This window comes from Rhodnius prolixus, unplaced genomic scaffold, assembly GCF_049639745.1.
Source record: "Rhodnius prolixus isolate KJV_2025 unplaced genomic scaffold, Rpr scaffold_4, whole genome shotgun sequence".
Classification (NCBI taxonomy): domain Eukaryota; kingdom Metazoa; phylum Arthropoda; class Insecta; order Hemiptera; family Reduviidae; genus Rhodnius; species Rhodnius prolixus.
The window spans coordinates 1093193-1118996 of record NW_027411614.1 but is presented as its reverse complement, the minus strand read 5'-3'; the positions used below and the strand labels follow the sequence as shown (position 1 = coordinate 1118996).

At 31.0% G+C, this 25804-nt stretch overlaps 2 protein-coding genes and 1 long non-coding RNA gene across 25 annotated transcripts in view; 2 read left to right on the top strand and 1 right to left on the bottom strand.

The window, feature by feature from the left end:
• chinmo (Chronologically inappropriate morphogenesis) overlaps positions 1 to 1352 on the top strand; it is a 41462-nt gene extending 40110 nt beyond the window's left edge. For all 11 annotated transcript variants that reach the window (XM_074131041.1, XM_074131043.1, XM_074131039.1 and 8 more), the window contains one exon: positions 1099 to 1352. The gene's annotated coding sequence lies outside the window, so the exon portion shown is untranslated. The remainder of the gene's footprint in view (positions 1 to 1098) is intronic.
• Positions 191 to 25235, bottom strand: LOC141455726 (uncharacterized). Of its 13 annotated transcripts, XM_074131027.1 has the most exons (23): positions 24176 to 24388; positions 23889 to 24053; positions 23068 to 23152; positions 22763 to 22983; positions 21850 to 22018; positions 21457 to 21673; positions 21052 to 21200; positions 20755 to 20943; positions 18173 to 18724; positions 17653 to 17742; positions 15928 to 16065; positions 12655 to 12721; positions 11614 to 11683; positions 10629 to 10697; positions 9017 to 9090; positions 7686 to 7833; positions 6961 to 7128; positions 6282 to 6528; positions 5106 to 5200; positions 4684 to 4775; positions 3790 to 3910; positions 1619 to 3329; positions 191 to 1217 (listed from the first exon to the last, which is right to left on the bottom strand). In XM_074131027.1, exons 4-16 carry the CDS (start codon positions 22831 to 22833, stop codon positions 7775 to 7777), a joined length of 1914 nt encoding a protein of 637 aa, XP_073987128.1. In that variant the 5' UTR covers positions 22834 to 22983; positions 23068 to 23152; positions 23889 to 24053; positions 24176 to 24388; the 3' UTR covers positions 191 to 1217; positions 1619 to 3329; positions 3790 to 3910; positions 4684 to 4775; positions 5106 to 5200; positions 6282 to 6528; positions 6961 to 7128; positions 7686 to 7774. The 13 variants fall into 13 exon arrangements, with proteins under 13 accessions (XP_073987128.1, XP_073987130.1, XP_073987124.1 ...); XM_074131029.1 differs by lacking the exons at positions 23889 to 24053; positions 24176 to 24388 and adding an exon at positions 24487 to 24620; XM_074131023.1 differs by lacking the exon at positions 23068 to 23152.
• Positions 21912 to 23009, top strand: LOC141455732 (uncharacterized). The gene is made up of 2 exons (XR_012459416.1): positions 21912 to 22046; positions 22181 to 23009. It is a non-coding gene; the product is annotated as an uncharacterized lncRNA (long non-coding RNA).
• Positions 25236 to 25804: the final 569 nt, after the last annotated feature.

Sequence of the window (25804 nt, the reverse complement as noted above, 5' to 3'; positions counted from 1 at the left end):
TAGTAACAACTTTTGTCATGAATCAATTACTTAAATTTTTTTTTTAAAGATATATGTAAAATGCATGTTTATGTCACTATCTTATTTATTATATGATTTATTTATCTGTAAAAAAGGTATTAAGTAGGAAAACAAAGAAAAACGTTCAGTTTTTTTTTAAAAAATCTATTTATTGCATCCTCTTTTTTTGTTACATTTACATAGTCTCAGTATTTCATATTCTATGATATCAAAAAATACATATAAATTAATCAAATACCAAAAAAAGTGCTAAAAAATGTTAAAACTTAACATAAAAACTTAAAATAATAAAGAAATTAAGGTAAAAAACAGAAATTAAAGGTTAGTTCCAAAAAAATCCGTCAGAGGGCGCCACTTATCAGTCATGTAAAAAATTAGTTCCAAAAAAATCCGTCAGAGGGCGCCACTTATCAGACAGGTGTAAAAATAGTTCTAGAAATGGCCACCAGGTAGAGTGCTGTAACCTTCCCTATATATACGACAACAGAACAAATTTTCGTCAGTACGACTTGAGTGATGCAGGGGAGTAGATCGCTCGTCGCTCCAAACATATCTACCTTATCTAGTCTAACATCCATCACCTCTCTCTCATAGAATCATGATGGTAGGGAGATGTTGTCGCTTCGACGGTTCTCCCCACCCTGCCCCGCCCTTCCAACGAACTTAGTTATATACCCACCCAGAGCAAGATGGCGGACTAGTTCACTCACCTGATCCAGTGGCCACTAGATCGCTCCAGCTGTCTATTGCTCTTGCACACTCACACGACTACTGCCAGCCATCTTTAACCTTCCTCTTTGGTTATCTTTTTTACTTCTACCACTCTCTAGACTCTGTAACCTTCCTTTTAGGTTATCCTTTTTATTTTTTCGCATTTTCTACATAATTTTGAAATATTAATCAAATATTTTCAATTTTTTTCGTATTTTATTTTACTTTTTCATATTCATTAACAGATTAAATGGAAAATAAAATAATTTTTTTTTTTTAAAGACTTTAATTTTTTTAACATGCAACTCTTAATTTTGATAAAATCATGCGTATTACGTACAATAATTACTTACTTTTTTTTTATAGCTTCCTATCCAATGTTTGTTGGTACATTCATATTGGATTGATCTTTTACATCTTTATCACTTTGGCTCCCATGGATGACGGTTTTGCAAGCAGTACTCTGGGTATCACCAGTATTGATTCTGAAAATTATTATTTTATGGAAATTTAAATTAAATTAAAATGTTTAGTAAGTTTTACCTAGCATTAAGAAATTTATCTATAACACTTTATGTATATTATAAAGATTAAATAAAGGCTGGAATTGAACTAAAAAATTGATATTTTTTTTTTAACCTAAACCTTTTTGGAAAAATATAACACATAATCCACTAACATTATTATTATGAAATTATTTTTATGAAAATGAATTAAAAAATTATTAGCTCAACTAAAATAAGTTGTATTTTTCAATTAAAACTTTATCCACAATCAATAAAAATTAAAACTATTTTTTCAGTAATAAAAAAAAGTATAATATGAAAAAAAGTTTTAGTTTTTGTTGCATTACTCTGAACATAATAAATAATAAGATAAGACTTACCTGGATGCGAATCACTTCATATTTATGACAGTGCTGCTGAAATTATAGAAGGACCCTTAAAAATTCATTTCAGGTAAAAGCTGAGCTTAACGGGGCTGCAAGTTGTCAAAAGGTTCATTGATGTTAGCACAGCATGAACTGAAAAAATACAGCGTAATTTATTAATACTAATTATTTGTCTATTTCTTTTGTGTCAATCTGTCTACTAGACATTTTTCTATTTATTATGTGCTAATGTAACAGGCATTTGCCCATTAAGTGTACTTTAAACACACTAACAAGCACCAAATAAATTCGTATTAATTTATATTTATATATTTTGAGTGAAATTATGAAAAATATCAAATTTTAGATCATTCAACGATCCAAAGCCCTTATTTTTAATAATTCTAAATCAGTGAAATGTGTTTTAAGCAAAATTTTGGAATGCAATTGGTACGATTTACAATAAATTTACTTTTAAAAAAATAATTACCATTTCATTGTTACAATTACTTTCAACTCGTCATTTATTCAATACATAATTTGTCCATATATTTAAGTTACCTATAGTAGGTAACATTAATGTTGAAATAATTACATGGTTTCTTTGAAATTAAAAACAAATTCTACATACCTATGCGATCTAGCAGAAGAACTGAGAACTAATAATTGCTGAGTAGTTCTCCACCTCCCCAGTAGAGCGCTCTTAACAGCAGTTTTTGTCCCTTTTTCATGTTGGAATTGACTACATATTCACATCCCTGCCATCATTTTAATACCTTACCGAAAAGTATGGAGTCCAAATGTTATTACGCCCTCAATTCTGGATAATAACATTGATTTTATCCAACATAGCACGCGTGTTTATTGTATCTATTCAGTTTCATAATTACAATCACCGTCAAAAAGTAGATTTAATAGTTACAGTTGAGATCTCGGCTACACACTACACATGACTACTGACTGAGTGAGGAAGGTTACATGGTGGAGATTATACCATATGTTATATGTAATGAATCGTAAAACATGTGTAAATATATAGTATTTTAAATAAAATTCAACAACAAATCCTTCTACTTAATTAAATAAGGTAAATTTTAAAATGGTAACTGTGAATAATAGATATCTGCAGGCGTGGCGTAAAATTGGTGTGATTATGTTTAGCTGTTACCATGTCAACCGCAACATTCAATAATTCAAAATTTGTAAAAATATTTTATAAAGTTTTACCTAGCATTAAGAAAAACATCTATAACAATATACATATGTAAGTATATTATATAGATTAAACAAAGAAGACTGTAATTGAACTAAAGAATTGATTTTTTTTTTTTAACTTAAATCTTTTCATCCAATGGTAATGAAATAAATATATTTCCAAAATACACACTTGTTCCTTATGAATAAAATTAATTTAAATGGAAAAATATAACACACAATCTACTAACATTATTATTATGAAATTATTTTTATGAAAATGAATTAAAAAATTATTAGCCCAACTTGGTGTTGTATTTTTCAATTAAAACTTTATCCACAATCAATAAAAATTAAAACTATTTTTTCAGTAATAAAAAAAGTATAATATAAAAAAAGTTTTAGTTTTTGTTGCATTACTGCAGTGCTGCTGAAATTATAGAAGGACCCTTAAAAATTCATCTCAGGTAAAAGCTGAGCTTAACGTGGCTGCAAGTTGACAAAAGGCCCATTGATGTTAGCACAGCATGAACTGAAAAAATACAGCGTAATTTATTAATACTAATTATTTGTCTATTTCTTTTGTGTCAATCTGTCTACTAGACATTTTTCTATTTATTATGTGCTAATGTAACAGGCATTTGCCCAATAAGTGTTCTTTGAACACACCAACAAGCACCAAATATATTCGTATTAACAAATATTATTTGTATATTTTGAGTGAAACTATGAAAAAGTCAACAATACGAAGCCCTTATTTATAATAATTCTAAATCAGTGAAATGTCTAACAAACAGTTTGGAATGCAATTGGTACGAATTACAATAAAACCTTACTTTTAAAAAAATAATTACTATTTCATTGTTACAATTACTTTCAACTTATCTTTTATTCAATATATAATTTATGCATATATTTAGGTTACCTAAAGTACGAAACATTAATGCTGAAATAATAAGGTTTCTTTGAAATTAAAAACAAATTCTACATACCCATGCGATCTAGCAGAAGAACTGAGAACTAATAATTGCTGAGTAGTTCTCGACCTTGCCAGTAGAGCACTCTTAACAGCAGTTTTGGTAGCTTTTTCAAGTTGGAATTGACTACATACCTCTGCAATCATTAATATTCAAAATGACAGTGGTGAGCATTAGTTGGCAGTTTAAACTGCTGCATTCAGATCTACTTCAAAGACATCTGAACTATACACATCATTTTAAAAGAATATAACAATATTTTATAAATCAGTACCCCGGAGGTACACAACACTCACATTTCAAATTTTTTACAGGAGAGCAAATGAAAGAGGTTTTTCATTTGCACCATAAGTGATGGTTGGCTAATAAAAAAAGAAATATTGTATTAGAAACATTAAAAAAATAAATTTTGAAAAACTGGACTTAGTGTTGTGTACCTCCGGGGTATTGAACTATAAATTAAATACCTACAAAATTAATACCTTATTGAAATGTATAAAGTCCAAATGTTGTTAGGCCCGCAATCCTGGATAATAACTTTGATTTTATCCAACATAGCCCACGTGTTTATTGTATCTATTCGGTTTCATAATTACAATCACCATCAAAAAGTAGATTTGATAGCTTAAAGTAGATAATTCGACTGCACACTGTACTTGTCGACTACCGACTGAATGAGGAAGGTTACATGGTGGAGGTTATACCATATGTTATATGTAATGAATCGTAAAACATGTGTAAATATATAATAGAGTATTTTAAATAAAATTCTACAACAAATCCTTTACTTAATTAAATAAGGTTAATTTTAAAGTGATAAGTGTACGAGAATTTGTTCTGTTGCCGTATATATAGGGGGAAGGTTATAGCGCTGCTATCTAGTGGCTATTTCTGGAACTATTTTCTCACCTGCTTAATAAGTGGCGCTCTTGGACGGATTTTTTCAGAACTATTTTCTCACCTGCCTGATAAGTGGCACCCTCTGACGGATGTTTCTGAAACTTATTTTTTATTTTTTTTTACCTTAATTTCTGTATTATTTAAAGTTTCTGTGTTAAGTTTAAACGTTTTTTAGCTATTCTTATTGTACTTTATTTATTTATGGTATAATCGATTGTAAAATACTAAGTCTATGTAAAAACAAAATAGGTATGCAAATAAATATTTTTTTTTTTAATTAAAGATTTTTATTTATTCTCCTAATACATTTTCTTTTTTAAAAACGAAAGTAAAAACATCATATAATAACTAATACTGTGATAGAAACTTGCAAATTACGTACACCTAAATGGTACAGTAATTGATTCATAACAAAAGTTGTTTGTACTTACTCATTTGATTGATGTTTTCTCAAAGTCTTTTTCATTTCCACTTCAGTTAATGGACGGTTTTGCAGATAGTATTTATAGTATTAGCTGTTTCCAATCTGAAAATCATTATTCAATGAAATAATGTTTATAAGAGTTAATCTTGAATAAAAAAAGCATTCTTGTCAATGATTCTACAAATAATCCAACTGTTTTTTTAAAGATACAGTTTTATCTTACTGGAATAAACTAATAAATTGAAAAAAAAGATAAATGTTTAAATCTTAAAACGGACCAGCCTTTTAGAATGAACTCGTTGCATTTTAAAATATTGAGACAGCAAATTATTTGAACTTAAATTACTCCTATGATTCAATTTTACTTTGATATTAAACTTGTTCTAGTCAAGTTTCACTTATTGCCATAAATTTAAACCATTGGTTTACTTAGTTTGTTACAACAGAAATAAACCATTTTCATTTAATTTCCATGATAGACGTTCAAAATATTTAATTTGAATCATAAATGCAATAGAAATACATACAACATCTACTACTATGGGAAAACGTTATTCATAAAAATTCAACTAAAGCAGTGATATGTAGATTAAAATAATTTTTTAAAGAACCTAAATTTCAATAAGAGTGAAACATATGTATGCATTTCCAAAAAATACATTTATGATAACAAGATTAATTTGATTGAAAAATACAACCCGCATTTATATCATTTTTCAATTTTTTTTGTCATGAAATTAAATTAAGAAATTAGTGTTACAAGCGCTGGAATGGCCCATACATGAAAACACAAGATAATGGAATGGAATATTACATTAATAATTATAATTTAATTTACACCTAAAAAGTATGATCGAAGGATTTTTCTGTTAATCTTAATCTCTTAACAAACAGCTCAAGTACTAGCAACCAAAATAAACCACTCTATATTCAGTTTTCAATAAAAATGGCTAATTGTCATCTTTTTTGAAAATTTATAATTATTAAAAAATAATTTGATCGGATGCAGCGTGATTATTTTTGAAAAAGACTTAATCTGGCTGAAGAATGATTTCATTTTATTTAAAATGCTATAGCATTCGCCAGTATTCAGATTTTGATTAAAGGATAACATTATCAGAGAAAAAGGTTTTAGTTTATGTTGTAATACTCAGAACGTATAAACAAAAAATAGATAACATACCTGAAGAACAGTCCAACATAGCCCCCAGAGTAGTAAGTACATATCCTTTACTTCCAATACTCCATAACAGACTTGATAAGCAGTACCAATAATATGGGCATGCAGCTGGATGTAAAGAAGGGAGGTAATCATTTCCTGATGAAAGCTGAGCAATACTAGGCTGCTACCTGGGAAATTGTTGAAACGCACGAGATCAAGATAGAAGCTCCTGGACTGCAGGGTCTGTCACTGTGCTCATTTCAACAGGCTATTAATCAACAAAATACATTTAAACTTGAATTTCTTACTTTACATAATATACTTTTAGCTAATAAACGTAAATACTAAAAAATAAAAATTATGCTGTCTAATAGATTGCATTTTTACATAGAGCATTAACGAAGTTTGACGCTTTTCACGATATTTTACAAGATAGTTTTCACAATGTATAAAAATAATACTAACAATAAGCTATCTTTGTGACCAAAGTTATGGAAATCAAAAATAAGGCGTACATCACGTAAGAATATTTAACCAATACAAATTTCAAATTAAAACAAAACAAAAATTATCTTCACTAAAACCCCTCTTTCATTTTGAGGAGTATGTTTGTAATTAAAGAAAGAATAATTATTTTAATAATATCTCAAAACAAACTTATTCTGAAATACCACTAGCATTAATATTTATTTTTTATTACCTGTAAGTAAAATGTAGTCTCGTTGATTTTGTCCGTCGTAGTACACTGTTAATTATATTCCTTAAAGGCTGGGTTTTTCATCCATTATCAGTCGACGATTAACAATCAGCTTTAATAGACATTGGTTGGCGAAGTGTACTTCAACTACATTCCCGACTCACGTTTCATCTGCTGACAAAGTGAGGGAGGTTACATACTGGTTACAAGATATCACAATATACTACATTTAAAATGCTCATTTTTTTTTTTTAAACTGTGAAGTAAAATTTAGCCAAGTACTGTTGTTGTTTTTTGTGGTAAATAGGGAACGCATAAACTGGATCCTTGTATATATTTTATCCGTTGTCATAGAAACCGGTTCTTCTTGTCCGTCTTCTTGATCTGTTAAGTTATTGATAATATCACTAACATTTACGATTTCGTCTTTGATCATTCGGGTGAGATTATTTTCGCTGGAAGTATCAAAACCTTCTCCGTAGATGTTAAGAGGTAGAGCAACGATTTCTGATGATAACGTGGTCGAGTTTTCGGTTACATTCCTATTGATAACACATTCAGGCTTTCCAGCACGATTTTAATTAAAGTGTGTTGTTTTATTTCAGCAATTACTATGAAATTGGCTGATGCAATATGTAGAATCTCGATACAGCATAAAAAAGACTTCACAAAAACAGGTTTGATTGTATGTATTTAATTCTTGTGTATTTTTGTTATTTCACACTTGCCTTGAAGACCTTCACAGTTTTATAGGTAATTGGATTTCTATTTCCTGAGATAGTCTGATGACCCAATCAGATTGGTGAGCTGTTGTTGTTTACTTTAACGCAGGAGGCTCCACGAGCAGGCGATCAACTTCACCCCTCAGTGGTATACCTGAAACGTATAATTAATCATTTAACATACAAAGTACACCACTTACAACTCTTTACTGGTTGCGGACTTTTATTCTTTGTCAATACTAGAATAATCGGTTTGGTTAAGAGACACTACTTCTGCTACGTTACCGTTTCACACTACACTGCTGACTGTGTGAGGAAGGTTACATTGTGCAAATGAGTGTTATTAAAAATGTTATTAATTGTAAAACATTTTGTAAAAATAATGAAACTTAGTACATGTATAAGTGAACTGTACGTTTAGGACATGCTAAAATGTTTTAGAATTGTAAAGTTGGAGTTGTATTTTTGTATGAGGGGGCGCATATGAATTTTTGCAGGAAACACAAGATTACACTTAGTTTTTTTTTTTTAAATTGATATTAGATTCTAATTATTAAACAAATGCGTAAATAAAATCTTTAAGAGAGAATTCTTTAAAACAGTAAAGAAAATCTAAAATACAAGTATATTGATGCTTTTTTAATGTGCTTTGTTCATGTACTCCCTCTCACTTAGTCAGCAAGTGTAGTGCGAGACGGAAACATAAACACATGTAGAAATCTCTACACCAAAATGATTTATCAATCTCACATGTATCTATGTATACAAGTCCGAAACCGATCTGGAATATAACAAACATGCTCGCTACAAGGAATAAAATCCAAGATGTTTTCTTTTTATCTCTCTTTCTGAATTTAGATAAAATGTTTTTATTTAAATAACAATTCGGGGAATTTTCATTTTAATGTTCCTAAATATAAGCACCTAGTTAATTAAAGTAAGGAAAAATCATTTGCACTCCATATTTTTTAAATATTTTATGTTGTCTATTAAATAAACTTATTTAAACTAAATAAACTTATTTTATGCAACAGTATAACTGGTCTAATTTAAATAACAATGTATAATTTGATGGTGCATGCAGGTGAGAACTAATTAATGATTTATTTTTCTAATTTAATGATGCTCCAACACTTGACAACTTTTTGCATTGCTTTTGCGCTTTTGTAAAAAAATGAATCTTAAATAAATGTATGAAAGATACAAACAGAAAATATTAAATTTATTTTATTATGTAAACATGAATACAAGATAATTTCAGAAAGAGAAAGAAAACAAAATAATTCACTTTTTACTATTAGAAGATTTGCGCGTTGTTTGATAAAACTGTTTTTCACCTTCTTTAGATAGGTTTTCTAAAAATCCAAGCATTGCCGTTTCCATTTTGTTCATCCTGTTTCCATGAGTTGATCTAGAATAATGAATACATAAATTAATGAATAAATCATGCGAAAACATTTTTCTAAGGATGCATTATAGAGATGGGAGTCTCAATTTTTTCCAGGACAATAAAAGGGAACTCTTGGGTTGAAGGGATGTTATATCTTTTAAATAAAGTACTACTTTTCAGACAGATTTACGGTTCTTTGTGCTTTAAATAGTATAAAGGAGGGTATTATTTCATCTAGCAATACAGGAGACCTTCATTGGAGGGACTAGTTCTCTTGCTGAATATTTTTATTACCTAACCATCACTCATGGTGCATCTATGTTACTTATTATCGACCAAAGATTTAAGCAAAATAACTCCCGAGGGCTTATAAGTTAGAAAAAACCGCGAAAAAACTCTTTCATTTGCTCTCCTGTAAAAAATTTAAAATTGGACATAGTGTTGTGTACCTCCGGGGTACTGATATAATTCAAAAGTTTTTATTTGAAAAATTTTACAGAGATAATTAGATAATTATTGGAAATTTTGAGGAGTAAGATAAAATATTTGAATTTCCATAATTCTCATTGTTTTTAGTTAAGTGGTTCCAAAGACATGAAGTAAAATAATAAGGAATTTGGGGGAGAAAAAAAAACGATTTTTAAATAAGATCCAAAAATTCATGTGGAGTTGTTCTTATAACAACCCGTTTGATCGGAGACGTAGAAGCAATGCTTCTTCACGAAGTGACAAAAACTTGAAGAGCCCTGGGACTTTTCTGTTTACTTACTGCATTTTTCTTTTTAAATAAAATTTAAATGTTATAAATGTGAATAATGACTGGGTAACAAGGCAGTTACGGCCTCTGAAAATTGTTCAAATCGACTCTTTTATCATAACCCATCAGAATGAAGCCCTGATCGTCGTTTCCAACGGTGCAGAGTCGAGGACTCACAAAGTAGTAAACCAAACGTTTCGAGAGCAAAATGTATATTTGGAGGAGTATAGCAAGAAACTTGACGGATTACGTCCAAATCAAGAATTGAACAACCTGATATGTCATGAAGATATATACATACGTTTCATTAAATCAGAAAGAATAAGCTACTTGGGCTTGTAGAAAGACTACCAGATGAAAATAATAAGAGAGTTACTCTCCGGAAAGAGTGAAAGGGTACGCCCGAAGAAATGCTGTTTTGTTACATGAAACAAATTTACATTGCTATATTGAAATTACCATTATAATTTACATGGTAATAGATATTAATTCAAATTTTTTTGTGTTTTACAATTGGTAAAACAATAAGCATGTTATCTATAAACGAGTAGTGTCGGAGAAAAATGCGTCTGAATGAGAATTAACAATTCCAAACTAGTAATAGAAGATAGTATTAATAAATAAACTTAGTGGTCGAAGGGTTACTTACTCTAAAACAGAACTTTTCTTAAGTCGATTTTCATTTAAAAGTTCAAATAAAAACTGATCAAGTTTTAAATGAATATGCAGAACACACTAAGTTTAACAAGTTCAATTATAAGTAACAGATTGTCGGATGTGCATAGCATTCAAAAGTTCTTACCTCTTATAATTGATTTTCTTTGTTTTGGCTTTCTTGGAAGTTTTTGAAAGTCTAATCTCCTTCTGTTCCCTGGAATTTAATGAAATAAGTTAGTTACTTATAAATATTCTACCATGCAAAATAACGCTTACACACAATAAGCACAATTACTTTCATGCTACTGTATAAAAGCGAAATAAAGATATATCTTGATAATTTTTTTAAAAACATTTAGTATTGTGCCAAGGAATATGCCAATGTAGATCTCGGACTGAGTAAGGAATGTTATTGAACTCATTGTGTAACTTGTTAATGGCTACGTACTGTGTGGAAGAACAAATGTTAGTCAAGATTTTTGGTATTAAGTCCATGTGTCAAACAATGGAATCAGAAATAAATTATTATTTCTTGTAAATAGCTTTAGGTTGACACAATGTTTAAAAAATTTAATAAAAAAAAATACAGTTGAAACAATGTTAAATGATTACCTGATTAGAACCTACTAAAACTCTAACAATAGTACAAAAAGGGAAAGGTTAGCTAAGTCCGAGTTTAATCTAGCTAAAAGCCCTTAGATTCTCTCGCTAGTAGCTTCTTTTAGCTCACTATCTGGTGATCTTGTTTGTATTCTTATTTTTTTATACACTAGGAAATTAATTTAAATAATCTTTCTTTAGATTAGGTTCAAAAAATTTAGGTTACTTTTATTAGATAACCACCTATGTATCTCTGTAAAAAATATCCTCTTAAATTACAGTCTTTCACCTAGCCTACCTAGTTACAGTTAATTATTAATTACACACCTTATTACTTCATGCATATGTTACCTAAGATTCCTATTATGAAGCAGTAGAAATAAATTAGAAATGCTTCTCAGATACACACGAAATCATGTGTGATGAGCAATGCTTTGCAGAGATTCAAAAGCTTTTGACGAGTCAAAAAGAGAAAAAATGTTCATTTTTTCAATTTCGTTTTAGATAGACAAAAAATATGTTGATCTAACCTTTTTAGTCCAACTCCAAAATGACACGTCAAGTATGGTGGGATTTCTCGCACAATTTCTTTTTCATCCTCTGTCCATAAAAAATATGAAAAAAAAAATCTCTTTATTTCTTAAATATAAAACAAACAATTCTAGTGAAGTCCCGGGAGTTTTTCTTACTATTCTCAAGATCCTAACTTACCAATTACTAACAGTTAGAAAAACAGAGCACCACTGAAATATCAACAACAGACAAGCCTATGACAACCTCACCTTAGCAAATAACTACCCTAGAAACCTTTTTTTTGGAAAACAATAAATAAATGTATATATGTAAACGAAATTTACAGATGATCCTAGGAGTGTTTTGGAGAAAATCTCAAAAAAAAATGAATAACCCATTGAGGTTCTTCAGATTAAGTAATTTTAATTTTTTACATACTCGAGTTTAGCACCTCATTTAATCCCACTTAATGAGTACACGGGAGATTTCGTTCATGATGGAAAAAAAAATCCCACATTTGATTCTTACTATCACTATACAGGAATCAAGACAGTACAATAACAGTAATGGCACGTTAAAAAAAGTCTAAAACCTCTCCCAAAATACTGAAAGTAGTTGAATTTCCCTGGAAAAATGTTACAGATAAAAGTTAAAGATCTACATTATACAAGATTAACGAAAATCGGGAAAACCGGTTTTTAGAAAAAAAAAAATACAAATTTGTCTAGTAAAATGGTACTTTTGGTTACTGACTTTGACTAAAACCTTATTTTAGTGTCCTGTGTTAACACCTAACCGAAATATCAAATTTGAACTATTTGCGATGTTTCTTCTTTGAGAAATGAATGATATATGTGACAACACAACCTCACAGTGATTAAGAAAATCCCCTTTTTCTGATTCCAGGGACCTCAAAACGGATATTTCCACTGAAAACTGGACGATTACAATACCTACTCTCATTAGCAGATTACGAGAAAGTGAAAAAAAATCGAAAAAACACAATTATAATTAATAGAAAAACAAAAAATCATCAATTATATTATTTTATAAATTACCTTCTTTAATAATTTTGCTCTTCTTTGACAATTTAGTCTTATCTTTCCCAATTTTGTACTTTACTTTCTGCAATATAAAAATTATTACAATAGAAATTATCAGAGTTTATCAAATTATAGAAAATGATAATATTTTGAAACGGTGGAATGAAGAACTCGCCCCAAGACATGGAGATAGGATTTGGTTAGTATTGAAGCAAAGGTGAATTGAACGATACCCAGAAAACGACTACTTCATGACAGCAGGAGATGGCTTTCTAAGTTGTCTTTGGTCTTAAGACTTTCAAGCCTTGAGCGCTTCATTCTCCAACTTGAATGGAGAAATTCCAATTATTCATAGAGATTACCTGTAGTAATCGATTTTCCCTTCATTTGCACGTGCACAGAAGAACTAACAGGCTTTTGAACATACTTTTGTCCTTTCTACAATAGAACTTATACAGTCCACTATTAGTGGACATCTTCGAGTTTAACAAAACGTTTGATTCAATACTCCGTCTACTGTAATTCCAAAAGTTCATTATGGGACAGTGACTAAGAAAAAGTAATGGCAGAAGATAATACGATTTATTCCATTGCCAGCAATCTGCAAACATCAGACAGGGTAGATGTTTTCTGCCCATTAAGTGACAAAACTACCACTGTTCTTAAGTGCCGAATCGGAGTCCCTATCTTGGATTATCCGTCTTCTAAGCAATGATGGTATAAAAGTAAAGATCCCTCTATACTAGCAATGCACTCACTGGTGACAGAGCAGCGATGGAATTTTTATTGGAATGCGCGATTATCACAAATATACGATGCATATTTAGCAAACCCAGGCGCCACGGTAGCCGAGCGGTTAGAGGCGAGACCTGCAAAGCTAATATGTATTGTGGTACTGGGTTCGATTCCCGGTCTTTAGGCCTTGGATTTTATTTAATGGTTAATAAAAGAAATTTACAGTAAAGTACGTTTGCATTCGCCTCCGTCCACGACACCTAATTGGTAGTTGGACGTTAAGCCCCGCCTGAAAAAATAGGCGATTACTTTACTTTACTTTTATTTAGCAAACCCAGGGGAGAAGTGGGAAACCTTCTGTTATTTCAGTAAGTGCGTTATCTTTCGTCTCAAAATACCAAAGATCTTATTTCGCAAACTAGAGATAGCACTACAATCAAATAGAGAGACTTTTAACTCTTCTGTCGTGAAGTGCAAAGTGGATCTGAGTTGATAAATCCCATCTGAGTATCATGGTTACAACGATAATAAAAAAAAACCACTTAAATTCAACATGGACACTTTAATATTTAAAGGAAAACAAATAAGATTTTGTTTTATTCAGGTTAACTAGTATATGATACGAGAAGTCACTTGAAATACATATAACAATAAACATAAATTGCACTATACTGAGATGTTTTCTGGACTTACCGTATTTGATTAGGTAAGATGCCTAAAGGACTTAGGGTGAGTTGTTTCAACACTAGGTTTGATGAAGGGTTTCACCTGATACTACTACGGAGCCCAACAGATTTAATTAAATATCGCTGATTTTATCAGTCGTAGCAAGCATGTTTCTTTTCTAATTCTGACCGATTTCATCCATCTTTAAAGTTGATTAGTAAGTTTGGTGTATGTCTTCCGACCTTGTTCCTTCGGCCACAACACTTTCTGAACTGAGTGAGGGAGGTTACTTGTGTTACAATGGAAGGATGGTAAACATGTGTTTCAAAAAGTTAATGAACAGCGAATGATTTTTGTAAAAATTCAATTTTGTAGTAATATAAATTAATATAATTAATATACATACATATTCAAAACTTCTAGTAAATGTTTTACAACTGTAAAGTTGGAATTTAATTTTATGGGAGGGAGCGTAAATTTAAACAAAAACGAATTACCGTGTTCATTTGTACTGGAAAAATAATATTAAATTGAAAATCTATAAATATAATCACAAAAAAAAAAAAAAAATGAAATAATACGATTTGCTCTAGTATGCACAATGTTCTAACTTAAAAAGTTTCTTCGAACTAACTTTTTGAGACATATTTAATTTCTACAAACTTTATACAGTTTGAAACCATGCATTATTCTGAAATAATAATCTTACAAGGAAGTAAGTACATGTGACAAATCTATATGTATCTAACGCATACACCAAGTTAACAGAAAAGCTTAAAAGCCAATAGGATGAAAAAATAATTGCCATTTCAGTCGTGATCCATTTATTCTGGCGAGCTTTCGATCTAGGGACTAGGTCATCTTCAGGGCTAGTTTAAAAAGTAATATTTTTACATTACAGGGTTGGTGTGTCTTCTATCTTCTGTTCTGAGTGAACAGACAAGACAGAAGACACACCAACCCTGTAATGTAAAAATATTACTTTGTAAACTAGCCCTGAAGATGACCTAGTCCCTAGGTCAGAAAGCTCGGCAGAATAATTCTATTAAGACTGAAATGGCAATTATTTTTTCATCCTATTGAAACTATGAATCAGTCACCAAAAAGAATGTACAATTAAAAGCCAATTTCGAGAAAGTGAACCATCCATTGTATAAAAATTACTTTCGGTTAAGGCTAAAACTCATTTTAGCTATAAATTGAACTCCTTCGCCCTTAACGGTACAAGAGGGAGATGGTAACGTAAATTACAGAAAAATGGCTAGCCACTTCCATTTCTAGTTGTAATCTTAATAAGAATTTTCTGGGAAAAATACTGCTAATAAAAGTTATATAGATCCTCATTGTTTAAAGAAGAAACGGAGCAGATTTTGAAAATTCTTAAAAAATGATTCAGTAATGTGATACTTTCCAACAATTTTGACTAAAACCTTTTTGTGTTATTGTATGCTAACATCTAAGCTAAATATTAAATTTAAACATAAGATTTTTAGTATCCGAGTTACGATGAATACATACCTTCACGCACTCACACTGTTTGTGACGAAAAGTACCTTAACAGGAATATTTCTGTTAAAATTTCAAAAAACAGCACGAATACAATACCTTCTCTAATTAAATAGAGTAAGAAAATGTAACACACTGTTCTCAACGCCTCCCCTACATTGGTACCCAGGAGACCGTCCTGATTGTCCATCCAATCCCTAAAGATGGATGGAACCCCCCCCCCCCCCCAAAAAAAAACAAGGATGCTATCTTTAAAGGATAAAATTAACAATATTAAAACCACGGACCCCATAATCTTGTACAACAACTACTTACAAGTACTTCATTTGCTTTTAGTTTTTGTTAAAGAGTCAATAAAATCTTAATTTTTTTTTTACTAACCTCAATGTGCGGATAAGGCCTTGCTACGCAAAATCTTTTAATATCCCACATATATCCTAAATGATTTACATTCCATTTTATAACTTCCAAAGGTACTGCAATTTTGGCAACTGTCCTAAGTTCGGATTCTGTTTCTTCCTGCGAAATTAATCATCTAATTAATTATTATTAAAAAATTAAAATCTGTATTTTTTTTTTTATTATGTACAGAAAATAAATACCTGTACAATAGGTTTTATTAATTATTTATTATAGGCTTTATTTTACAGGTTTCCTACAATAAACAAGGACCTTTGTAGGAAATTTAACCTACTAGAAATACCCTTAATAAAATCAATTTAAAAAAAAAAAAACAATTTTAGACAAAACGCAAAAAGACGGTAAAAGAAATCAATCAGGAGAATCAACAAAATTGTGGTCAATTTACTTCAAACATGGAATTTTAAATTACAAAATCATTTGTGATTCTCACTGATTTCACACATTGGTAATAATACCCTACAGTTCATGGCGTATAATAGAAGGAACTATAGAGAGTTTAATGTGTATGTATGTACTCATATATGTACATATGAGTTTGTGTGATGAGTTGAGTTTGCCTCTTAATATCGATAAACCCCAAAAAATATTGTTTGTTATGAAATGTACCATTTTTTTAAACTAGCAATTATAAATTTTGTAATTAATTGTAGGAGTGGTTTTTTTTTTTAAATTAAAATAAAGTAATTAGAGAAACCAATGTCTGCAGTTTTTTCACAAGAACTGCCTCACATTACTCAAAAAACTGTTGCTTTATTGAACATCTCAAATTTTATATTTAAAACAAGTACTCTTTGTATGACGTAGATTTCTCCTCAAAGAGATCTACTGTGATAACCCGTGTTTACTTATTTCAGTCAGCTCAATAAAGTAAATATTGAGCACTAACAATTCTTCTTCAAGTTTCAAAAAAGAGAGAGAGAAAAAAGAAAATACTAATCTAGAGAATGAAATAAAAAGGCTGCGAGAAGCAGAGACGTCAGAGGGGTACTTTCGGCAACTGGCATAGTTCCATTAGAACTGCACACCAGCCACTCCAGCTCTGAGATTTGAGCGAAATATTTACATTCAACTGCAAAAAAAAAAGGAAGGGCGAGTGAGATCATATTGGCATATCGACTGCAAATTTATAGTTGACCAAAAATAGTCATGAAAGTCCGTACTTTGCTTTTACATACCAGAAAATCTGGGATAGTAACAAAAAAAAAAAATTAATAAATAATAATAATAATGAAGTATTCTCAAGTAATGCACTAAAACGAGAAAAACAGCGCTTATAAAATTTAAATATTAATGTAAAAAGAGAATTAAATGAAAATAAATAGAAATTTGTCCCAACTACAAAAAACTTGTCAAGTATAATTGCTTTGATGTTTTAGCAAAAAAAAGAAAAAAACAAAACTGCCTAATGTCAGATGATCAATTGCGTAGTTTTGTATCAAAATTGAAGCACATGCACTGTGTTCACTTGAATCACTGTAATGAAGTGAGGCTGCAGTCAAGACGGACTTTTGCAAGAAGTGCATACACTCCGTGAAAAGATTAGCTAGAAAACCTATACCAAGCAAATAATAGAATAAAGCTGCTAAATAATCGAAATCGAAAATTTAACTCAATCGCAATACTTTCTTTTATCTAATATCTAGTAAAAGAGAAATTAGAAATGATATTTTTAATTTTGCTTACAGAATTAGTAAGTTTCTCTTTTTCACTGTCCTTCTTGTCCTTTTTGTTCTTTTTCACGTTTTTCTTTTTAGCTTTCTTCACGTTTCCATTCTGGAAATAAACAGATTAAGGTGAGAATATCTTCTTTTAGTTCTTAATTCCAGGAACTAAAAACAAACTCTGGTGATAAATCTTTAAATTTTCCAGGATTTTTTTTTCAGAATTCTGAGTTAGAGAAAAAATATTAATTGACTTTAATATAATTTTTTCTGTATAATAAATGGACTTTGGTGATAAACTTGACATTTTGGAAAACTTTCCAGAAACAATATTCAAGGAAAGAATTTAAGAGGAAAATTAGCGAATCAGTAACTTGAGAAAAGGTGGTAAGAAGAAAATTGACACCTGATAACTTGTTTCAGGAAATGGAATTTACAGGAACACTGTTTGTACATTAGTGAAGTCGCATTTAAGGGAACAAAAGTAGGGGCCAGAGCTTTTAAATATATTATATGTAGGTTCTCATAAAAATAACAATAACCTCAACTTCGATAAGCCTCAGGATGACAGTACTTCTCAAAGTATCTCTTAGTTTTCTTAACATATACCAAGGTACAGGCACTTCTATACATGGATTCTTAAATTCAATCAAATTTGCGAACTTAACACTGTCCGAAATAAATTTCGTTTTAACCGGTAATTTTCTTCTGTCTCTGGATAAATAATTATTGTATCTTTGTTCAATCATTCTGATGTCTTCCTCTTTGGATTTTAGTAATTTCCTTGGCATTTGCTTAGCAGCTTTTGCACTTTCTGTACTGGTTCTAGTTTTAACAGTTTTACCGGTTTTAGATGGTTTTCTCGTTTTAGTTTTCCCTGTTTTCTTAGTTCCTCCTTGGAGTTTTAGTTCTCCAGAGGATAACTCCGGGGTTACTGGTCTGGGAGCGTACCACTCATCAAATGGGATACTTTCTTCTAGTTGAATATGATCAGCAGACTCTCCTGCAAGTGACAGTTGAGTTTCATAATATTTAAGGTCCATATCCAACAAAGGTAATTCTATTTCCATTCGAAATTTCTGATTGGGAACTTTCTGTTAAAAGAAATTATAATTTATTATTATTTTGTTTATTATATAAGGCGCGTCAACATCTAAGGTTATTGGCACCCGGAGCTTTCTTCAGTGCACTGCCGGCCTCCGGACAGACGTTACAGACAACACTGCCCATCACCGGACAGTGAGCTATAAGAAGCTCCTAGGAAGAGAAAATCTAAGGGTCAGCAGCTGGATTCGATCCAGGGACTTCCGCGTGGGAATCCAATAAGCTAACCGCCATAGCTAATCCCTTCCCTATATAATTTATTATTTATTTTATCATAAATCTTGCTAAAGAGTTATAAAGAAGATTTTTATTGACAGTCGTTTGAAAGACTGGATTTCTCTTAATAAAGAAAATAAGGATATTACTATTCGCCATGGGGGAGGTAAACCCTAAGCTATCCAAGCCGATAAGCCCACATAGCTACCCCTTCCAAAATTACACCCAAAACAAACAATAATCGACTTAGATTGAAAATTCAGTCTTCTGCCTGAGCGATATAAGATTCACAGCTGTCCGATCAAATCAAGCAACCTTGATTTGAAACTCTACCATCAACTAATTCCTACTAAAGGCTTAAAACTTAGCCTCCTCATACCCTAAAGCTACGTCAATTTTAACTGTTTACCCTATTTTCAACTAAATATTTCCAATAAAATATATTAATATATTTGCCCAGATTCATTTGAGTGGTAAGTTTTTCCTAAAATATTTCCTAACATTTTCTCAAATATTTCAGTGAAATCAGAAGTAAATGTTTAAAAGGCAATTTATAACCTTTGACTTCCTTATTTTAAGACAATCTACTTTAAAAATTTGACTACTAGTCCCATCTAAAAGAGTTTTCAATGAATTAAACAACTTGATTAACCAACACTGTTGAGTGCTCGTGAACACGTTTTCTTGTAAAACAAACGTAATTTCTCATACGAAGATAAAAGGAATCCTGGAAAATGATAACCGTTAGAAAGCCCACATTTTCTCATAGAAAGCCAATTAGACAAGAAAACTTTTATAAAAAGGGTCAGCTCCTTGGGTCTGATAATGATCACATAAGGGCCTACTGAGTTTTCTTAAAAATTTCGATTAATTTTATTTTTCCAGTATCCAGGAGGAAGATTGAGGCTGTTTGGAGAATGACTTATGCTTCGAAATGGTGTAAATTTTTTAAAAAAAATCTATCTGTCTATCTAATCGTGTCATTAGAATCGAATTCGGACTAAAACTTTCTGAGTAATAACATTTTTATTGCAAAAAAAAGTAATGTTTTTAGAAAACAAAAAATTAAGTGACGTCACTCGTCTTTCTTTTCGAATTGTAGCAATGTTGTTCTTTTTATTTTTAGTTACGGTTTGTATGGTGTTATTTAAAATGTTAATGAACAGTGAAACACCTAAAAAATAATGAAATAAACTTATGAAATTAAGGAGATTGTACATTTTTTTGCATAGGTAATGTTTTAGAATCGAGACCTTAACACAGATACGTCAAACCCTCTACCACAAACTGATTAGTTAACTTAATGATGGATGAAATTCCAAAACCAGTCAGTAATATATAAAAAAAAAACATGCGCGCTAAGACGAATAAAATCAGCGACAATAGTATATCATTAGGGAAGGGATTAGCTATGGGGTTAGCATACTGGACTCCCACGCGGAGGTCCCGGGTTCGAATCCAGCAGCTGACCCTTAGATTTTCTCTTCCTAGGAGCTTCTTACAGCTCACTGTCCGGTGATGGACAGTGTTGTCTGTAACGAGAGAACACTGTCCAGAGGCCGGCAGTGCACTGGAAAAAGCTCCGGGCGCTAATGACCTCAGCTGTTGATGCGCCAAAAAAAAAAAAAAAAAAAAAAAAAAAAAAATAGTATATCATTACTCGCCTTACTATCCCTACCCAAGTAACGAATGTAATTCCGTTAAAAAATTCTACTTCGAAAGTTTTCGACACCATTAAAATGTTTCTATTTACTTGAGAAATGAGAGAAAGTGCAAATTATTAAAGTATTAAATTAAAAGTTACTTTTTTCGATCTTCGATCCGTTCTGAAGCCCATAATTCTAAATACGTGCACTTGTAAGCAAGCATCACCTCCTAGATAAGCTTCGTTCTTGTCCTTCTCGAATACAAGCGTAGAATTTAATGGTTCACCATCCAAAAAGGAAAGTGTAGGTAATGCGGTTTGAATTTTTCGCACATAATTCATAGCTAACTGTCATTAAAAATAAATATTTAAACAAACGTAAAAAAGGTCTTAAAATTAGAAAAAAATAATAATAATAAACCATATTAAATAGAGAATATCAGTTATATACCGTACTGAACAAGGATTGCCAATTAATTGCAGTGATTGCAGTTTAAGCAATTTGGGCAACGTTTCCAGCAATTCATCCATATTTTCAAAATCGTTATCACTTAAATCCAAATGACATAGATGTTGAAATAGTAATAAGTTTATTGTTTCACTCTCTATAAACAAGATTAAATCTGAATTTATTAAAACAATTTTGATCAAAGTTTAAACTACTATTTCTTAGAGGCTGGTTTTGATTCTTATAAATTCTGAAGACTCTAATTTACTTCAGAAATATTTCTATCTTCAGGACTTATAAATTGATCTGGTGTGAAACACTCACCAGATCTCTCAATTTCTCTCATTACAATATTCGAGTTGTTGTCACCTTACAGCAACATTTTAAACAAAATAAATGGGATTACAAATTACCTAGACTTAGGAAGTTTCTTCCGAGACCGAGATAGACCATCCTTTGTGGAGGCTCTGTGCAAAGCAAATCAATCTTATACAAGAGATTTGCATATAGTTCCAACATCTTAAGATTTCTGGGAAGATATGATCCAGGAAAATCAGTTATATAATTTGAGGCAAGAATTAGTGCTTGTAGATTTTCACAATTTAATAGACAATTATTCATTAATGATATCTAAAAGAAAAATCAATTTTTTATTATTACTTAAATAAAAAACATTAGAAAACGTAACATTTTTGAAATTTCTCACGAACATATTAATATTTCACAAAATTTTAGACATCCGGGAGAAGTTCCGAACTTAAACTACCAGTTGAATTTCCTAAAAATGAAAAAAAAAATACAATTACCTGACAATGTGTAAACCTTAGTAAAGGTGATTTAAACACAAGTAAAGGTAAGGTTATAATTCCGTCAGGGTTGGATTTTCTACAGTCATCAATCAATTTTACTATGTCATCAACGTAGTAATTTAGTCTTTCATACGAGTTAGGAAATTCATTTAACATCAAGTTTTTTCTGTAAAACATAATTTATGCTATTAATGGTAGTTATTACTTTGCTAGTTATTTATAAAGTATGAGGGGATTAATTATGATAGGACTAAATTTTCAATTCAAGTTATTCATTTTGAAGTCCACATTGTGATTTTTTTTACAAATTCTATAATTGCTTGTGCAGGTTTGTGATTATCTGCCGATCAGTCTGTCTATTTCTGGAATTCATGGTCTACAGAACTCAAAATCGAAAAATTGCCGAAGATGAATTTGATGGTGTCGCTATAGGTCCCGTCAATAAGGTTTTGGATGAAATCATCAAAGTTCCCTTCAGAACAATTATAGCGACACTTGGGAAAATTGTTGTCCTCCAAGCAGTTTGCAGTTAGTGTGTATACAAAGCTTATTACATTACCACACCATTAACTTTCGTTCATCTGACTATTATATGTCATATGAGTTTAATAAGGCACTGAAAGCCGGCGTACAAGTGAAAGCTTCTAATCATATGAATCTAGAAAATATTTTAAAGTCGACATTTTTGCAAAATAAGCTGTTTTAATGAGATCAGTTTACCATTGATCGCCCAATATTAAGAGTCAATTTGTTCAATGTTTTGAGATATCCTAAATGCGTCACTTTTTGATTTTCCTTAAACTTAGCATCACTTTTTGGGCATAAAAAAGGTTCTAAAACTGTTATATAGGAAAAATTCGATTAAGATGAAGTGGTTAATACCAATTTATTATTCTAATAATATATTTACTTGATAATGTCCAATTTTTTCTCCTGGAGTTCCGCTGATATTGGCTGTTGTTTATTCAATTCGTAGAGCATCTCTCCAGCAAAGGAATCTCGAAATTTAGAAACAATTACATCGCTAATTTTCTTTTTTTCAACAACTTCAATGGCCTCTATTTGTAACAATCTCCAGGAGTTTTCCGTCTCTGTCCATTTCACATATTTGTACAGTCTGCTATCTATTAACTAATTAATAAATATTAATAACGAAAGAGAGTTTAATTATTGAATATTAAGTTCAACATAAGTCCCTGCTTATTTCTACATTACTTTTATTTATACCCAATTCGAGTTGGTTCTCGATGGACAAGTTATTTAAACTATATTCAGTGAAAATGGACCAGATCCATGCGTTCTGAAAGAAAAGAAATGCTAGAATTTACTTCGCTTCTGATTGCCTAAAAATTTAATGAGCTGGAGATAAAATATTTTCCGTATCCTACTTATAACACAACCCAAGGCTCTTCTTCGTACATAATGTGATTCTCAAGGAACATCTAAAGGATTTAAAGGAAGCACCGTGCTGTGCTAAAATCTACATTAGTATCTATTCTGTTCCTAATACTTCAATTTCAGGCAAAGCAATTCTATTTGACGATGACACTACCTTTGTAGCCACAGAAAGAGACGAAACTAGCAAAGAGGAGGGAGAAAGAACACCAAAAAAGAAGAATACTAAAGGAAGAGAAGACCTGCAATTAAGAATTCAACTTACAAACAAAAGAACTTGATAAGCGACAAAACATTTTGAAGCTATTGCTTGAGAATAGACCTATGTGCCAAAAGTATATCACAAAATTGATAGAAGAGTTGTCGCAGGCAGGGTATCAGAGAGAATTAAACGAAATGGTTCCGCAACGAGAGATGTGTTCATTCTATTTCTCTCCAAGAAAACGTAAGAGTAACACTGTGGGGAGCATTACGCTCACATTACCTCAGTAAAGGAGATCTACGTGTCTTTGTATTCTTCTCTTAAGATTATGATTCTTACGACACTTTAGAGAGATTCACTTCATCTTGTGAATGAAAAGCAAGGGGCAATTAGAGGCACCAGTACAAAAACTTTCAAGGCAAGGAAAATATTTGCTTACCACATAGATTAGTAGTCTTTACTGCCTGATAAAATGTACTATTAAATTTCGGCTGTAACCAAGTCACATATAATTTTTTTTTTCTTTTAGTGAAAACAGTTTCCACAATCTAACAGAATTTTTATTGGAAAGAAACCACTTTTTTAAGCTAGACTGAAGTTGTATCTAAAAAATATTTATTTTTTAGCTAAAACATTCATTCACAACTAGAAAATGTTCTTGTTTTATCGTTAACTATTGACTTTTCTTAATAAACAACATACAAAGGCGCAATAAACTATACGAACCTTCCACGTGGTAGGTTTTTAAGCGAAGTAAAAATTTTGTTTTGAAAGACGAGGTGCAAGTAGGTTGAATTCTTTATCTCCCAAGAATCACTGGGGTACCAAAGAAGAATGAAATGAATTGCATAAGTATCGGTTTACTTTGAAGAATAAACTGTGTATTTAATATTGATTAATGTGAAGCAACCGTAAACGCGAAGATTTTTGTTATACCCACAGTACTTATTAATTAAAAAGTCCCAATTTTCTATCTGTCTTTATTGAGTAAAGAAAAGTATACCAGAATTTCATCTTTTATTAATTAAATTCCCTACCTGTTTTTAGAATTACTTTGTTGACTTCGGTAAACAAGATTGAAGGCAAAATTAGCACAGCATTTTTTATAATTGAAATTATTTTTTGAAGTATTAAGGCATCGATGAGAATACAAAAAACGTTTTCAAGTAATGAAGAGAACTTCTGAGGGTAGGTACTGTGTAAAGTGCTATTTTTACTAAAGGTCGGGCCTACTTCTTGAGATTTGTTAAGGGGGATTGCATGTACTGTTAAAAGAGAGTTTTAATTTAAAATTCCTTCACAAGAACGAAGCTAAACTATAAACTTCGTATTGGTTGGGGGGGGGTTGCTTTTCGGTGAAGGTTACGTTTCGGCGTAGTGTACGGTTCTTAAAACGAATATGGGTCAAATATCATGAGTTTGAAGAATAATAATGAGTTAGGCCCAAGATAATATTAGTAATAAAAGGTCGTGTACGTTCACGGCAGATGATTTTTTTGTTTTCAAAACCATTTCTAATTCGTAAATAAGTATATTCTAACAGTGCTACTTACCGCACCCGGTTCGGGCACATCTTGCTCTAAAAATAACGTTTCATATTCATCTATTCCTTTATCTTCACCATAACTTTCTATGATTTCAATTTCCGAAGCAGATGGCTTTTCTGTAGTCATCATTTGTGACTTCTTAAACATTTTGGAACGCTGAGACATTTGGTTTTTTAGAACTTTAAGTATATTTTATAGAACACGTAAAAGATTATTTATTCAATTGTTCTAAGGAGTAATAAATATTAAGTTGAATTTTTTAACATCTGTAAAATTCAGCATTTTTCTTTTCTTTAACCGAAAAACATGTGAATTAGAGATAAAAAACTTGAAATGAATTTTTGATTTCCCTTATTACATAAGGAAAGTACTCGGGTGTAAATTTTCTATTTTGAGTTTCTATCGGAGAAACCCATTAGAAAAGCCTGAATGCTGAATGATAAAATTACGACTCTAAAATTGACTTTTCTTCTTTTATAATGTCAGCAGCATAAATGGTTTGCAGCAATTTCTGCCTGAAAAGATATATTTCCATGGCCTACTGAGTTATCATACCTCGGATTAACGCCGAATATCCTCTGTACTGAGGCCATCCGAGTACTGCACTGATTCCAATACTGTACTTCTAGAATCTAGTACTAAGGTCAGCAAACCTGAAATGACACTTCAAGCATCTTAAAGTTTTCTTTTATTTTGCTAGAGTCTCTTCCGCAGTTTATGTCTAGAGTAAAGCCACCGGATCTTCTCATTGCCCGTCCGCTATTTGTACCCTGGCTTGTAAAGAATGAATGAATATTCTGAAGCAACC

Coding starts and splice junctions, on each gene's coding strand:
- LOC141455726 (XM_074131019.1), bottom strand. CDS start 25,161: ATGTCTCAGCGTTCCAAAATGTTTAAGAAGTCACAAATGATGACTACA. Junction 12,722..15,927: donor GGCCTTATCCGCACATTGAG/GTTAGTAAAAAA, acceptor TTTATATTGCAG/AAAGTAAAGTACAAAATTGG. Junction 7,834..9,016: donor AGAAAACCTATCTAAAGAAG/GTGAAAAACAGT, acceptor TATACGTTTCAG/GTATACCACTGAGGGGTGAA.